The sequence below is a fragment of the Doryrhamphus excisus genome, linkage group LG15, assembly GCF_037039965.1.
Source record: "Doryrhamphus excisus strain RoL-2023G ecotype Guam linkage group LG15, RoL_Dexc_Guam_v1.1, whole genome shotgun sequence".
Lineage (NCBI taxonomy): Eukaryota > Metazoa > Chordata > Actinopteri > Syngnathiformes > Syngnathidae > Doryrhamphus > Doryrhamphus excisus.
In genome coordinates this window covers 4,807,628-4,824,521 of record NC_136371.1, presented here as the reverse complement: position 1 = coordinate 4,824,521, position 16,894 = coordinate 4,807,628, and the positions used below count along the sequence as shown (strand labels likewise).

General features: G+C 41.0%; 1 protein-coding gene and 1 non-coding gene across 6 annotated transcripts; both read right to left on the bottom strand.

Annotated features, from left to right (window-relative positions):
* Positions 1 to 85: 85 nt before the first annotated feature.
* LOC131104685 (MYND-type zinc finger-containing chromatin reader ZMYND8-like) lies at positions 86 to 16,210 on the bottom strand. Of its 5 annotated transcripts, none has more exons than XM_058052157.2 (22): positions 15,980 to 16,210; positions 14,390 to 14,612; positions 14,059 to 14,294; positions 10,124 to 10,194; positions 9,710 to 9,873; positions 7,822 to 8,043; positions 7,339 to 7,452; positions 7,141 to 7,233; positions 6,989 to 7,076; positions 6,845 to 6,900; positions 6,009 to 6,086; positions 5,804 to 5,919; positions 5,242 to 5,717; positions 5,017 to 5,130; positions 4,791 to 4,940; positions 2,749 to 3,261; positions 2,251 to 2,679; positions 2,041 to 2,168; positions 1,858 to 1,938; positions 1,719 to 1,797; positions 1,403 to 1,642; positions 86 to 1,190 (listed from the first exon to the last, which is right to left on the bottom strand). In XM_058052157.2, the coding sequence occupies exons 3-22, from the start codon at positions 14,070 to 14,072 to the stop codon at positions 949 to 951; spliced, it is 3,468 nt and encodes a 1,155-aa protein (XP_057908140.2). In that variant the 5' UTR covers positions 14,073 to 14,294; positions 14,390 to 14,612; positions 15,980 to 16,210; the 3' UTR covers positions 86 to 948. The 5 variants fall into 5 exon arrangements, with proteins under 5 accessions (XP_057908140.2, XP_057908139.2, XP_057908142.2 ...); XM_058052156.2 differs by having other exon boundaries at positions 5,017 to 5,145; positions 15,980 to 16,209; XM_058052159.2 differs by having other exon boundaries at positions 5,017 to 5,145; positions 7,822 to 7,965; positions 15,980 to 16,209.
* trnak-cuu (transfer RNA lysine (anticodon CUU)) lies at positions 15,290 to 15,362 on the bottom strand. Its single transcript has one exon. It is a non-coding gene; the product is annotated as a tRNA-Lys (tRNA).
* Positions 16,211 to 16,894: the final 684 nt, after the last annotated feature.

Here is a 16,894-nt window from a genome sequence, read left to right as displayed (position 1 = left end):
TTGGGCGCGCTCCGGATGTATTAGAAATACATAAATAATCCTTTAAAACTTTCAAAACCAAGCAAACCAATCAACAAAATTTCCAGAAGACTTTTAATTTTCTTCACAAGTCAATTAAGTGTATTTACAATATGTAAACAAAGAACGAGAAAGTGAAAATCAGACATGCTCACTTGAAATAATTACCAGGCAAAATGAACTTATTCTACAGTTTCAGTCGGACCAGAGTTTACATCACCTTTGGAATCACAGTAAAACAGACTTTGCCCAGTACTGACATTCAGGAGTAATTTATTGTCAAATAAATTGTAAACACATTTTGACATGTGATTTTTCTCAAAACATATTATAAAACATATAACAATAAATATTGTTCATGTATCTTATTATAAAAACTTTGTACAGTTAAATGTTTTAGATCTTTTTTTTAATAAATCACATACCTTTTCACTTAGGCCTACAATGTCGGATGACAAACCACTATTGACATGAAAAGCATTAGTGAATAAAAGACATTTGAAAAATCCAGAATAGTTCTGATGGCACCATGATACACGAGAATCAATTGTTCATAACTATTTAAACTTTTCTCTCATTGTATGAAGGGCCATAAACAAAAAGTACAGTCTGTTATTTTGAGAGCAGCAATCGTCATCTTAATGTAGCAAATATGATGTGGTTTGATACAATCTAGTTTAAACATGACGTGAGACAAGACTACAGCATGGAAACATACAAACTCACATTTGTTTTTCATAAGACGGAATATTCACTATTCACATGATGAATCCACAAAAAAACACACAAAACAATAAAAATGTCCACCAAGCATTTCGGAATGGAAATTATAAAGTGAATTGTCATAAAGCACAGGCAGTGAAGCTAGAAATATGACACGGCAAGGATCACAACAGCCTTGCAATGCATGCCACAATGTAGTTATAACAGTTATGTCACAGTAACCCCAGTGCTGTCCTTGCTCTTGTCGATATATGTGGGAGAGTTGCTTTTGTCTGATATGGATGACGATAACGGTGGTGTCCTGTCCTGTGTTCCTCCTCCTGATGCTGCTGCTGCTGCTGCTGCTACAGCTTCTGCAGGCAGAGTTTGTGTGGCAGGGGAATGACCTGATGATTTGACTGAAGGGTCTACGTTGGGCTCCACCTCTGGTTCCTGCTGCGAAGCTGTAGCTGGAAAAACAGAAAAACAATTAATATCTGCTTTGGTTTAAGTTCATAAAGTATTACTAAACTTAAGATGTTTACACAAACAGAATAGCGGGTTTCTGGTGCCTCCTTCAGATCAGAATGGTGGGATACGGTCAGTGTATAAACAAAATGGCCTTAGCAACTAAGAATGAATAACAGGAAATGAAAATGAGTCAGCACAACAAGCTTTTTACCTGACTGTGTGCAGGACTTCATGTGTTCTGGCCAATGGGCTTGCTGGCAAGGGTAATCACAGTAGCTGGTGTTCCAACAACAATAGAAGATGGCCTCCTTCCTACAGTTGGCGCACCACTGCTTCTTTTTGGTCTCATCCACAGCCTGCTGCTTTTCCACCTCCATTTGCTTTTTCACCTCTGCCACCAGCCTCTCTCGCTCCTGCTCCAGACTCTGCCTCATTTCTGCCATAGTCAGCTCTACATGACATAACAGGGGAATGAAGGGTGAACTCCTAAGTCTGGATGTCTTTTGTTTTGGGTATAGGGAACATACCAAGGTTATGCTTCATCTCGGACAACTCTTGTTGATGCAGCCACTGAAGTTTCTCAATCTCTATTCTCAGCCTTCGAATCTTTAGAAAGACAAAAATGTGTTTCAGCAATTCATGTAAGGTATTGTCAAAGGCATTTACCTCCGCAATTGTATTTCCCGACGTGCTTTTGGATAGGTCATTGTAGATTTCAGTCATTGTCCCTTTTATCGTGTCCATAATCTGAGAGTGTTAGTAAAAAAAAAAAAACATGTCAATGTTTTCCATTTTAAGATACAATACAAACATAAATATAACACAAATATAATGTTATTTGATACGTACTTTGTTTGTATATTTGGCTATATCTGCAGCTACATCTGCAGAAGCAGTAGGGATGGGGAAGTCTCCCGACATGAAAGAAGAAGAGCTACTTGAAGCTGAAGTACTCTGAGGTGAGTCTTTTTGTTGGACTAGCGGGGGATTAGATTGAAACACAATTTAGATATATTGAAAATGATATATAAATATGAATGCAGGTTCTGATGTAAACACCTTTGGCTGCTTGTCTGGTCTGGTAGCGGGTACTTGAGGAAGAATTTGTCTGAAGTTGAGCCTGTGTCTGCGGCTGCATCTGGCCTTGTGACTGCACAGTCGACTGCTCGGCGTGTTGCTGCTTCTGTACATGACACTTCTGAGAGGAGTTCTGCAATTTAGTGGGATTCCAAACAACTGCTCGCTGCACGGCCTGGGCGGTTTCTTTCGGCAATAAAGGCCGTTGTTTCTTGATCGCCGGAGGTACCGGCGAGGTTGACGCAACTGAGGTGGAGGGAGCGCCGGAAGTACTGCCGGTAACCGAACCAGCACTGGGCTGGCTATTTGCAGCGAGTGAATTATTGTTGACAGCGGCTGAAGAAGGCTGCAAGCTGTCTTTTAAGGTGGAAGCGGCAAGAGGAGCCGCTGCAGCAGAATTGGGTAACTTACCTGGAAAGTAGAAAACATTATACAGTATACTGTCACATAAGAATCAAAGGAAAATCAAATATATCTTACTGTCCAATTTGGCTGCACTGGACTCTTTGGGGGTTTTGGCAGAAGAGGCTCCCACGTCTTTTCTTGACCTCTTAGAGTCACGGCCTCCTTCATCCCCGAGGTCAATCACCAGCTCTCGTTCAGAATCAGAGTCTTGCTCTGTGACTGATGCGGCAGCAGGTACTCTGCCCTCCTCTGGGGTCTTGGACTTGTCAGTGACGGACTGAGAATCGGTCACTTTCGACTTCTCTTTGACGGCTTCTTCTGGTGCGTTACTGTCCTGCTTGTCTTTAGTATGGGATTCAGGGGTAGATTTGTCCCCCGTCACTGCAACTGCCTCCTTGGTCTCCGCTTCTGCTGCGCTTGCTCTCGGCCTCTTTCGGTCCACTTTAACCTTATCATCCTTGCTGGAGCTATTTGGCTTGTGTTCCTCATCACTGATATACTCGCTGTCGCTCGAGTCAGATTTATCAGAGTCCTCTGTGTCACTATGGTCCACACCTTTATACACATCTTCGGAAATCTCATCTATTCCTGCAGGAGGGAAAAAGGATACATGTTACAAAGAAATATTCCTTGAACCATACTCATTCATTCATTCATTTTCTACCGCTTTTTCCTCACGAGGGTCGCAGGGGTTGCTGGAGCCTATCCCAGCTGTCTTGGGGCGAGAGGCGGGGTACACCCTGGACTGGTCGCCAGCCAATCACAGGGCACATATACGTAGACAAACAACCATTCACACTCACATTTATACCTATGGACAATTTGGAGTCGCTAATTAACCTAGCATGCACGGGGAGAACATGCAAACTCCACACAGAGATGGCCGAGGGTGGAATTGAACCCTGGTCTCCTAGCTGTGAGGTCTGCGCGCTAACCACTCGACCACCGTGCCGCCCTTTGAACCATACTTTATTGTCATTCATTCATTTTCTACCGTTTTGTCCTGACAAGGGTTGCGGAGGGTGAATGGAGCCTATCCCAGCTGTCTTGGGGCGAGAGGTGGGGTACACCCTGGACTGGTGGCCAGCCAATCACAGGGCACATATAGACAAACAACCATTCACACTCACATTCATACCTATGGACAATTTGGAGTCGCCAATTAACCTAGCATGTTTTTGGAATGTGGGAATCGCCATGCACGGGGAGAACTGTGTGCAAACTCCACACAGAGATGGCCGAGGGTGGAATTTAACCCTGGTCTCCTAGCTGTGAGGTCTGCGCTCTAACCACTCGAAAACCGTGCCGCTCCTTGAACCATACCGTCAAATAAAAAACATGGATCAAGCGGCTCTTCAAAATAATTCAATGACTTACCAGCTACTGTTCGTCAATAAGCCAATATCTATTTAAGGGACACTAAAGAAGTCCAGTGAATGTACACAGTAGACACTAAAAACAACAAATGGTAATAAGCAGTTGTATAAGCACTACATACAGCTCAGAGGTCTCATTTATACAAAAAAAGTGTGGGATTCCGACCAAAATATTCAGCATGAGTGTACGCCTGCTTGCCTGCAATCTTCCTATTAAGAATAACAATGCACCTGTAAGTGTACACCACAGGAGTCATGCCCCCACTTTCAACCACAAATGGTAAATGCTGAGCACTTTATGAAAGAAAATGCCTATCAATAGCAGTTCACCTGGAATCATACAGTGCTACTGCAGAAAGAGGTGTAGAATCTCAAAGATGTCAGCTTTCTGTGCGGGTTATCGTGTGTAGCTGGTCTATGGGAGTCCACCACTCGATACAAAGTGCCAAAAATGACAATAATGTGGACGCTAATGTGTGCAATTCTTCTTGGGTACTTCATGTATCGCACCGCAGGCTGGTAAAAATGTGGGCAAAAAGTGACAAGTGCAAGGCCCTGTTTTGTGGGCTTGCAACCTTTAGATGACAAACCTGAACAGTAACACTATCGCAAACACAACGGGTGTCCTGACTAGTCACCACTAAAGTAGGTCATCCAGTGACGCCATTGTACCGGTGTACCATTCAAATGACTTACTATTATTAAAATCTACACCATCCAAACATAATTAATTATAATTACCAAGCTGAGCCTTGCAGCTTTCAATGGTCTTGTCCAGGCTCCTGATGGGTCTCTTTGGGGTGGGGAGGCTGGCGGACGCCACCTGTTGCTGTTGTTGCTGCTGCACAGTCTCACTCAGCTCTTTCAGGTCCATCTCAGCTTTTACTCGATCTGAACGAAAAAAAAAAAAAAAGTTAATATCTAAATTTGCGACATAGTGATTACGGTACATGTTTAGAGTGCTGACCCAGGTTGAGATTGAGAATCCCTCCTGTGGATGCTGGCCTCTCCTGCTTGGGTACCACTCCAGGGTTGAGCGGCTTTGGGCTGCCTGTCAAGCTGCCCGCTGGACCAACCTTCCCTGAGACAGGAGATGCTGTAAATTACAACCAAGTGTATGTTTATACATTCCGAATTTATTTATGCATTTGTTTAAAATATGAATTATGGCGCCAAAGAGGATGTGACTTGCCAGTATAATCCATCGATTCCTCTCCAGTGCTGTAGTGGAAGGCCAAATTCCGACTGGCTTTTTCCATATCCTGCTCTCCATCAGACCCCGTGTGGACCGAAGAATTAGTGCTCATCGGGGAACGAGGGATGTCCGTCATAGACACCCTCCGACACATACTACTAGGTGTTGAACTCTTGCCAAGAACCATCTTTGGAGATGCAGTTACATCAAAGTTAAAGCGAAGTTTATCAGGTTTTTCTGTTTTTACAGTGCCAGCACTCGGATTGGCAGGGTCCAACAGCATTTGAAGCTGGTTGTTGGGTGTGAAGGGAGTCCGGAATGGTGCATAGTTGAAAACTCCAAATTTCTTCCGAACATTTTCCACATAGACCTCCATTTCTTGCATGGCACTGTTGAAAATGCTTTTTGTCTTTTTCACAGAGAAAGGGATCTCTTTGGACATGAGGTAGCAGTTATTGATGGGGACCCATGCTCTATAAAAAAAAAAAGTGAAGCACAAATAATATGAATCCACCAGCCCAAATATAATCACTCTAATAATCTTAGTCATCTAGCTTACCTGTCATGTTGTCCGAAGAACCGTGCGTCTACCTGCCCGTCCTTTTCACGAAGTGCTTTTGCAGGCCAGAAGGGGAAGCCTTTCAGTTTCGCCCAGACCAGTGTGTGAGGCTGACTCTATTTGGTGACAGAAAAAAAAAACAAAATCTTAAAAAAAATTAAAAAAATACCCCATTATTGTGCTCAAAATTATGCAAATAACATACACATGGCTCACAGAACCAATTGTCCCTTTTTTGGCAGGACGACAGGTAGCACTCTGGACATACTTCTATCTCGTTCATCTAAAAAAAGTAAAAAGGACAATAAAAACCAAACATTACTAGTTAATGACAAGCAATAAAGAATCGTGTATATCGGTAATAATACAGTAAAGTCTCGTTATATCGATATTCTCGGGAGTCGGAAAAAATACCGATATAACCGGACTATCCATATATCCGATCCTGCGCCGAACTGCATTAAAAGTGGGCGGATCTTTGATATGGCATGTAATTTTCTCCTTGAGTTCATGGATTGCGTATCTAGCATGCTTTTGTACTACAATACATTTTGTACTACAGTAAATAAAAATAAACTTACGCTGTAGTGATTACCGGTTACCGGGACATAATTCACCCCGGAACATAATTCACCCTGGAACTCTCGATAGGGAAGGTGTTGCCACCCGGAGGGGTAGGCGCGAGGGACGGGTGTTTTCCGCTGTGTGTGCTGCACTCTGGTGGTGGAAGTGTGAAAAATAAAGTTGACTGGAAGCAGCCGTTCGCCGTGTTCTTTTTTGGTATTGAAATCCTTAAGCAAAGATTGATTTAAGCTGCTTTTGTATCGATATAAGCAGACCAAATTGGCTGGCGGGAGATGAAAAGGGCATCGTAGTAACCGGATTATCATAATAACCGTGTATAGTACTAACAGAGCTAATTATATCATAAAAGACTAGAAATTTGCCGGGAAATGAAAATAGTATCGTAATAAGTAGTAATTCGTTTTAACCGATATCGATATAACGAGACTTTACTGTATGTAAATAAAGCATATTTACCTCATGCTCACATATCTTGACAATAACTTTTGCAGTCGCTGTTAATTTGTGATTACCTGTAATCAGTTCATAAGAACAAGTACTGATTTTTCGGATCCTAATTGACACACAAGACTAATTGTTGAGACTGTGTCAGTGGTCTACCTCCATTATAGATGATGCAGTTATGCAAGATCCACTTCATATCAGCCAGAAAGGCTTCAGTGCAGCCATACATTTTCTTTTTGATATTCTGTAGACAAAAGCGTGAAATTTCATATACATGTTGAAAACTTTTCATGTGAAAATCAACCAACCTTCTCTAAAGTAGACAAGTCCATGGGGTGAAAAATGTACTCGGCATAGTCAGGATGTTGTTCCAAGGACACAGGCTTCTGAAAAGGCTCTGTCTGCTCGGTTTTGAAGGAGAAATAACGCGGATGCATGAGACAAGATTTTGAATGCGTTATTTCATTTCACTAGAGTTATAATAACATTTTGACAGTATGACTTACCCCAGGCTGTTTAATCTTTTGGAGTGCAAATTTGAGCAAGTAAGAGAGATGGTCTATATTCAGCATTGTCATTGCTTTGCTCTGTGTTTCAATGCATTCAGCAACTGTTATTTTCTGCAACGACAGCAAAAAAATGTTATTAATGATTGACAATTAACAAACAAGGATGACCACAAATCATTTTTTCATAATCTACAGTTTGGTTCCTAGTGTCCAAAACGAGGGGCGTTGTTTTTAAAAGCTACTGTAAGGAAACAAAATTGTTGTGGAAGTAATAGACTAATTAATTTATACACAATTTGTGACAATTACCATCATAATTATTTCCCCGGGCTTTAAATTAGAGATTCAGCAACCCGATACTTGTAGGATATTGATCAGATAATGGAACTGGGATATACACCTCTTCCTTTCAGTTCCAACAGTTATAGCTGATCTCATTTGTGTACACCCACACATGGACACATGTATTCACTGAGATACCTCACACTCGGGACAGAACCAGTCGCCCTCAGGCTCAGCTGGTAGTTTGAGACACTTGGCGTGGTACACCCTGGGGCAGAGCTCACAGCAGAGCACCTGGCCCTCGCGGTGGCACAGCCAGCAGTAGAAATCATTCCTCCCGTCCTGCGGTACAACATCAACAGGGTCTGTGGTGAGTGCTGGCTGCTTCATATAGTAAAAGGGACCATGTCTTAGCTCTGACTGAAATGCAGGCAAGAGAAAAAAGGGGGCAGGTTTCAAAAAACACGCAGGAACACAAAAAAAAGGTGCAGTGCAACAAAAACAAGGCAGGAATACATTGGGGTAAGCCTGGTAAGCAAGGACAGAAAAATAAACTCTCAAGCAACTAATCTCAAGATCAGATCATGTGACAATTGCAACTGTGACAGACAACTGGTTCAGCCGGTTTAAGGTTTGAGCCCTGTCAGTATGACTGTTGATCTTTTGACACTAGTAAATGGCTTTTTTTGGTTTGGTGACGCCATAAACTATGACTTATGACCCCTTGTGCTACATTGCAGTTGGCCGAAAGGCCTAACTCGTCTGGATTGGTCATACTAGATCAGGGGTGGGCAAACTACGGCCCGGGGGCCACATCCGGCCCGCCAAGTGTTTGAATACGGCCCGCCCAATCTTTCCAAAGTATTTCATTTAAACTCAACATACAACCTGGCATCATGGCCTGAGCCAACCTTTTGATGGTTTTATCAATTTCGTTTTTTGACATGGTCAGTTGTTTACAAAGTGCTCCTGAAAAAAGGGACACAAGCACATAATAATAATAATAATAATAATAATAATAATAATAATAATAATAATAATAATAATAATAATAATAATAATAATTAGATTATTATTAGATTATTAGAATTATTATTAGAACTATTATGATTATTATAATTATTATATTAATGCTAATTATTATATTAATTATATATAATATTATTGTTATATTTGCATATTTTACATAATAATAATATTATTATTATTATTTTAATTTTATTGTAATTATTATAATATTTTATTATTTTTAAAATATTTAAATATAAAATAATAAATAATAATAGCAGATTGCATGACAATTTTACAGATACAATAATACCAGGTGGACTGTTACGTGTAAAATATATAGTCTCCACCCCCCCCCCCCGTAAATTTTGTCATATCAATGCAGCCCGCGAGTCAAAAAGTTTGCCCACCCCTGTACTAGATAGTCAAAAATATGCTCGATCGATGAGCCAGCAATCAGTATCAGCTGATTTCCATGAAAAATCAAGTGATCGGGATATGCCAACAAATACTATCTTTCGTGGTAGCGCGTTAAAAAACTTCAACTTAAAACAGCATTGGGAAATACTTGAAATACTTGACAGAGTATAGTGAGTTTTTTTCCAGTCAAACGATAATTTTACTAGTAAGTACCTATTTTTGGGCTGAAAGTTGATGCAAAGTTGACCAGTTGATGCCTAATACTTCTTAAAATGAGTGTGTATAATAAATACTGCGGTGACGCGTGACTACAAAACTAAGGAAACTGCCAAACTTGATGTCACATGTCAAAAATTTTTTAGACACACAAACTGGAGATGCAAAATGGACTGTATATTGTTTATAGAAAACCACTTTGCATTGACCGTGCAATCACCATACACACAATACATTGTGTCCATTTAACGTCTCTGTATAATGATTTATAAAACCAGCAGGCACTATTGTGTGTAAAATGGGTGTTAGATCAAAAATAGAATACATGGAATTTGATGGTATTATTATTAACTTTGAATGCATACTGTATACTGACATACTGTACTAGTACTACCATTCTATCTGAGGACCTGCCGGGTCACAAGACTTGGGGTCCCCTTACCTGGTCCTTGTTGTTAGAGTTCATGGCCCCGGGCTTCTTCTTTTTCTTGAGTGGGCTCGGGGAGGCCTCTGACGGAGAGTGTCCATTGGAGGAGTGGGTGGGACTGGACACCCTCCTCTTCTGCGGTGCCAGGGAGCGTTCTGCTGACCCTGATGGATCCGGGGCTAGATGCGGAGATGCAAAGAAATCATCATAAAACAAGCTGCATTCATTACAATTGAACTTAACAACTGTATACTTCTTCTAACATTGGATGAGGATATACACAATCAAGATAGCATTCAAAACAACTTAATTACTGCATTGTTGTGTATAATAAAACATTAGCACTAACACATATGTATGGCAATTTTAAATATATTGTTTGAGTGTGCCATCTTAACCTTGACTTTATGTAGACAGCTGAATCAATACCTTTAGATCGTACAGATGCATCCATCCCTTCAACCACATCCGACTCCGTCTTTATCTCCTCCTCAGCCAGACTAAAGAGCACCAAGCAAGCACAGCCGGAGACACATAAAGAGATACAAACACAAAGTCAGAAAGGGTGCTCAAAAAAAACGGTGGCATTAACAGCAAACCACGAAAGACCAGCTTTCCGTTCTTATTATTTTATTTCGATTTGAAAAGCTTCTGAGACCATGTGCACCAAGTTGTAATCCTTTCCATATCACCAGTAACAAACCAGACAGAATTTGTTCTTGGTGTGGAAAGAGAATGGCAACAGTCTCCATGACAACGGCGAAGCACAAGTCCACATATAGAATGCAAAGCATGGACTATTAGACAGCTCTTCCCTGTGCCTCCGTTCTCCAGAATACATAACAGTAGACAGCATTTTGTGCAAATGATCATCTGTAAATACATCTGACCCTACGTTGGTGGCTTGAATATTCATCAAACCCATTTTTAGAAGACACACAAATTACCTTGATATTGCTGCAACATTATAGAGTCTAACTTGAAGTGACCGTGTCCATCACACACATCTATTGTCCTACAGATGAAAACCTACCCAAATGACCCTTGACGAGTTAATAAGATAGCTCTAGTTATCTGGTTACTACTCAACACAATGACTTTACATACAGGCTAGAATCCAAAGGCCAAGCACTTTTTCGAGATAAGCTTTTTGATACTTCGATCTGTAAAAAAAAAAAGGAATGTTCCTCCTCCACCCTAAAAAAAAAAATACACATTCCACACCAACGTGATCAAATGTTTCACTTGGCTCAGTCAGTGGCTTTCATGTGTCTGAACTGCCAATCTACGTAGATTGTAAAAAGGATTCTACCATGCATTACATCCACACTATTTAAACACTAAGTCACACTTCATGACAAAGCCTGGAGATGTTTATCTGGCCATCACGGTAACTAACAACCGTGGACAAATGTCCTTACATGTTAGATGTTCTCAGTCTTGCATAATAAAATTGCATTGTCTCAAACAGGACAGACAAGGGTTAAGCAGTTCCTTTAAAAGCCTGGTATATGGGGATCTGGTTTCAGCCCGCCAACAGTCTCATACACACACACACACACACACACACAGACCCCAACCCCTCCGGGGCCTTCCCCTTCCGGACTGTGTGAACAAACGAGGCCCACATGAAAAATCTGAAAATGTTAGCCAAGTCTTCTGCTACATACACCAAAGCCTTGAAAAAAAAAAAAAAGGGGGGGGGCGCGTATGCCATCGCCTGGCAATTCAGAGCAGCTGAAGAAAAGGGTCCCTATACAGCCATGGTGAGACATTCCTGACACAAACCAGGAAGACAGAGGATGTGTGGGTTATCCAAAGAGCATTGTCAGGTCAGGAGCTATGATCCCATCTCATGTGCAGGCGAATAAATCCTCCAGCTGATACTGGCATAAAATTCCACACAGATGCACGTTGGAAAAGACACTGACAGAATTCCTCAGTGCAAAGTCATACCTGATGGATAAAACGGAAACAACCCTGACTCAGAGCCTTTATATTCCACTCCTGTGAGAGACGAGCAGGGTTTTTCTCGTCACAGAAAATGGAGGCCACAGCTTGCTTCCCCCTCCCCCCTCTCCCCCATCCCCCACTCCTAGGCTCACACTCAGACACTGGCACATCCGTGCAGGAGGACTTGTGTCGAGATTGAAGTACAAATATACGACAGGATCACACATGGAGGCACACACATAAAAGAATATCCCAGAAAATGAGACTTATTTTAAAAAAAAAAAACTAATTTGTCCTCCTTTTTTTGTTGCTTGTGAATTCTGCAGACTTGCAGTAATTACATTTAATTTTGAAGACGCAGGCCCGCGAACAGACTCCTAAAACACAACACACTTTCGTTAAAGTCAGAGAAGCATAATATGGAAGAAGTGCCACGTCAAAAAAAAAAAAAAAATAGCACAACAGCCTGGAAGGGCACACATGGGATTTCTATCATGACCTGAAAACATCCAAGCGCCCTGCAACACAGAACCCCAGGGAGATTATTAAGGCTGCATAACGAAACCTCCTGAAACAAAATGTCTCCTGCTTTCTCGAGACTCACAAAGACATGCAGACAAAAGAATATGACCATTGTAAAATGGACACATTTACAGTTGAATTTAATGAATAAAATAAGCATGGTAGCGTCAAAACAATACCTCATTAGCAAAGCAGGCAGCTAGTATTTGTTGAATATTGTATATATATATTAAAAAAAAAAAAGAATCGACCTGAGTTTTATATAAATGCTGAATCAAAAATGGCTGTGGAATTTTCCAGAAGGCCCCTTCTCGCTGCTGCTCTCTCACTGATTGCCAATCTTTAACCTCGGCTCCAGCTGCAATTGGCTGGAGGGCCAACAGAGTGGAACATTATTGGTTGGCTGAGTTATGCCACATGGATCAGAGTCTGCCGGCTCCCTTCGTTCTCTTCAAAAGCATTTTTTTTTTTTTTTTTGCTGCAATGCAGAGATTTTCCCCTTTTTGCGTTCATTCACTTTCAGTGTAACTTGCCCTACTTGATTATGACAATTTAAATCAAAGGGAATTTTAAATGTCCTTTGGGGAGAGGATCTGTGGGTGACGTGCATTCTCAGTGGGTTGTGGTATACTCCTGCAAGTGGAAATAGGACTCAAAGGATTTGTGGCCAACACGACGATGCTACCTTTTAAATCAATCCAACATTGTCATCTGGTACCTCCCACCTATTTATTATTGGAGATTATAGTTTGCTTTGTGTGCCTGAATTGCGAGGAAGCAACAATCAATGTTGATCTGATTAAATAAATAATCACTTATTTGCCTCTCACAGCTAATGTCACTTTGTTTTCATTCATCTACTCCGTCACTCTATTAAAAACAATAATAGAAATAAAAATAAATTGCAATAAAGCAAACAGACCAACATCTCTGACGAGATTTTCCAGAAAACAACATCTGCAGAGACATTTTAGGTATTATTGTGTGATCTGCACAAGGACTAAAACCTCAAGCGAGGAGAGAGCACTGTGAGCACAAAATGGCCACTGTGTGACGATAAGAGAGCGAGGCGGAAGCGGTTTCACAATACTGCAGTGTATTGTGGCGTTGCCTCGGAATGTAAACTCAGGGGCCTGTGACTGTAAATGAAGGACACCTTTCTTTCTTTATGTTATTTTTTGAAGATGACAATTGAATCTGTGGCAGAATTCCACTGGTCACCAAAGATATGCTCTGTGAGGAAATCATTTGACAGAAACGTAGCGAGGAACTTGTCTGTGGTGCATGCAAAGATACATATAATTGTGTTATATGCTTCCTTTTGTTCTTCATTCACTGTAGGCACTTCTGCTCCCCTGTGTGTGTCTATTCCCTGGCCTGGCGTTACTCACAGGAAAACAACACAGAGCCAATCTACTTACAAAAGGGTACACAATAACTCCCTTCCCTCCTCCTTCCTCCATGGCCCATCCCCCATTCTTTTTCTGCCAGGCTACTATACAAGGAAAGGAGCTGTGGATGCCATTTTTAAATCTAACACTTCTTTGCATTATAAAAAAAGGAAAAGGATTTGCCATGGTCCACTTTGCCTTCTGTATGGCAGCCTGCTTGTCAGGGGCACCCATGTGACCCTGAGACACAGATAGAGAGCAAGGGTGAGAGTCGTTACCCAACCCCCCACCCTCAGCCCGGGGAAGCGCAGAGAGGCCTGGCGAGGCCTCCAATCCGCCCCAGCTCCTCCTCCTCCTCCTCCTCCTCCTCCTCCTCCTGCACACTAAACTGATTTCAATGTGTGCACGTTCGTCGTGAAACCAAAAGTCACCACAACATCAAGAAGGAAGCCATGCTGTTATGAGAGAGTTGAGATAGAATATAAAGACAGAGCTTACCTCTGTGGATGCATGGCTGCCTGACACACTGTTATGTCAACACTTATAAAACATGGAGGACACTGTCAGCCCTCAGCCGGGGAAGGCTCCGCTCTTCAGGCAAGGCGATCAGGCCCCGGTGTTGTTAGCAAGATCCTGACTGGTCGCCGTCCACGCAGGCAAGATGCAACGCGGCAGCCGATTGGCCGAAACGTTTCCTGAGTAATTATCTTTGTTCAGAGCAGGCAGGGGCAGCACTGTGAGTGTCAGACACAGAGGAAGGAAAATAAGCAGAGAAGCTAGGCCTAAAAAACACCATATAACATGCATAATGTGGACGTGTTTAACATACAAACCACAAGTAACAGTATTTTGAAGCCCCCCGTGAGTGGAATCTGGTGAAAGTAGTCTTTTCTTTTGGCTTAAGAGGACGGAATGCTCGCATGTAGAGGCAGAAGCACGACACCCGTGGCTTCTCTGAAGAAGCCTGAATGTTTTATATGGTGAGGGCCTTTGTTTAAACTCCGCCCTCCCTTCTGGCCGTTGCAGTGAAATGACAGGCTGGAGCTCTACACCTATGACAAAAATACAGTCAGAACATGGTTACAACATGCACATACGTAGTGCCATAAACATAGAGCGGTTTCATTAGCTAAGCTACCAAAAATAATACAAGGAATGTGTATTGCATTTTCTTATGGAAGACATAGCCACACAAACCTTGATGACGATATATAGATACAGATTTTTTCACACAGGTAGCACGACAACTCCACAAAATGCACATGCTTAAAATCTGCATAATCTTCTTCTATTGCTTGGCTGCCACTGGTTCACTGTTGGGGACTTCATAACCACAAATAATCCATTTATACCCCTGGGAGCCCCAAGTGAAATCACACAACTGCCATTTTCTTCAGTTCTACATGACAAAGAATTATTTGAGGAGAAAGAGCAGATTGACTAAATATAATTTTGCATTAGAAAATGGATGGATGAATGGCAATATATGGGTCAATTTGGAGGTAAATTACATTTATCAATTATTATTTCTGAATAAAGTTATACCATTAAATCAGTTATTTAATTCCCAGACATAAAATGGAGCAAATAATAAGTGTGACCATCAACCTTTGTCTTACCCTGACAACGGTACAAAACATGCAGACAATAATACAACATGTATGCATAAAGCATCTATAAAACGTGACAACAATGTTTTTCGTGTGAAATGCTGAAAAAAAAAACAACTCGCCCAACGTGGGGCTCGAACCCACGACCCTGAGATTAAGAGTCTCATGCTCTACCGACTGAGCTAGCCGGGCTGGTGTAAGGCAAAATCTGGGGACCATTGTAATCTTAACCCTGGTGAATGAGAAGACCAATACATCGGGTCAACCAAACTAAATATTTACCATCAAATGTACACACACATTTGTACACACACATTTGTACACACACATGTACACATGTACAAATAACATGGGTAGTGTTGTGTAGGTTTTCCTTTAAATCTTTGGAGAATGTGGGTGAAGCTGGTAGAATGGAGCTCAGACATTGGTCAAATCACGTTTGTTCATGCCAGCATCAATAAACGTGATTGGCTCGCACAACCAAATTTGAGCCGGCTGTACATACGGGGCCCCAAAACATTACCAGAAAACTTACACCTACGAACTGTTAAAAGGTGATAAAACATATTTACATCCTCTAGTATAATACATTTGATGCATCAACATGTAAGATATAAATAACATTATTTTAAATATTCACTTGAGATCCACGTTTCCCTTTTCACATACTGACCTCTATTGGCCTAAACAAGAAGGGTAATGTTAAACCAGTAAAACAAAAGATTGATTGTCTTGCAATGGCAACATAAGGTAGTCTAGTAGAGTATTTCAAAAAGAAATAACAAAATGATAGACTCGTTTAAACTCACCAATTCCCGGCACTGTTACTTGTTACGTTACCTGTTAGCAGCACAGTCGCTCCTTTGGCTACCTAGGCCAAACTTGTGTTGAATAGATAACAATAATATTATGAATGTAACGGGCCCAGGCTTATTACAGTAACATATAAAAACGCCGTAGTTATTCTACAGGTCACAGCGAGGTGAAAATGCAAAGTTTGAATTAGCTACATCAGATAACGAGGTCACATGGTTGGACGAATCGAAAGACCTTGAGGCGAGGGATGAGTCCAAATATCAACATTGTCGATACCACGTGATGATTATGCGAGCGATATTTTTTTTAGTTCTCTCTGTTTATTTTCACAAATATGTGTTCATTGTTATATTAGACATATTGCTGATATTATTTTCGTAGCTGCAATACTAAAAAAAATAAGCAAAAGTTTAGTGTCAAATTAAGTTCACCTGTAAAGGTTATTATGAATTTTCAGTTCATCCTAAAATGTCGAATATCCTTAACTTTTGGTAGCAGTACATGTTGATTAAAATGCTTTTATTTTATTTTGATCATACATGGGCAATATTTAAAAAATTACAGTATGCATTCATGCCTGTATTTACTTGGTATGTGATCGATATAAAAATGTTTCAGTATCACACACCTCTTTATTGCTCACTTTCTTGTTGGCAGTAGATTTCAACCAGAGGTAGAACCACAGCACCCCCTTCTGGTAGAAGTACTTGAATAACATTTTTTTTAATTTAATAGTTTTATTATTACAATACGTTGATTTTCAGTGTTTTTAATTGTATGTTTCTTAACCGAACAGGAAGAATAAATTGTAAAAAATCAGTTATACTGTGTCTTTAGGAGTTTTGATACAACTCTTGTATTTGGTCACATTTCGCTACTGTTCTCTATGTAAACACATGTAAATTATT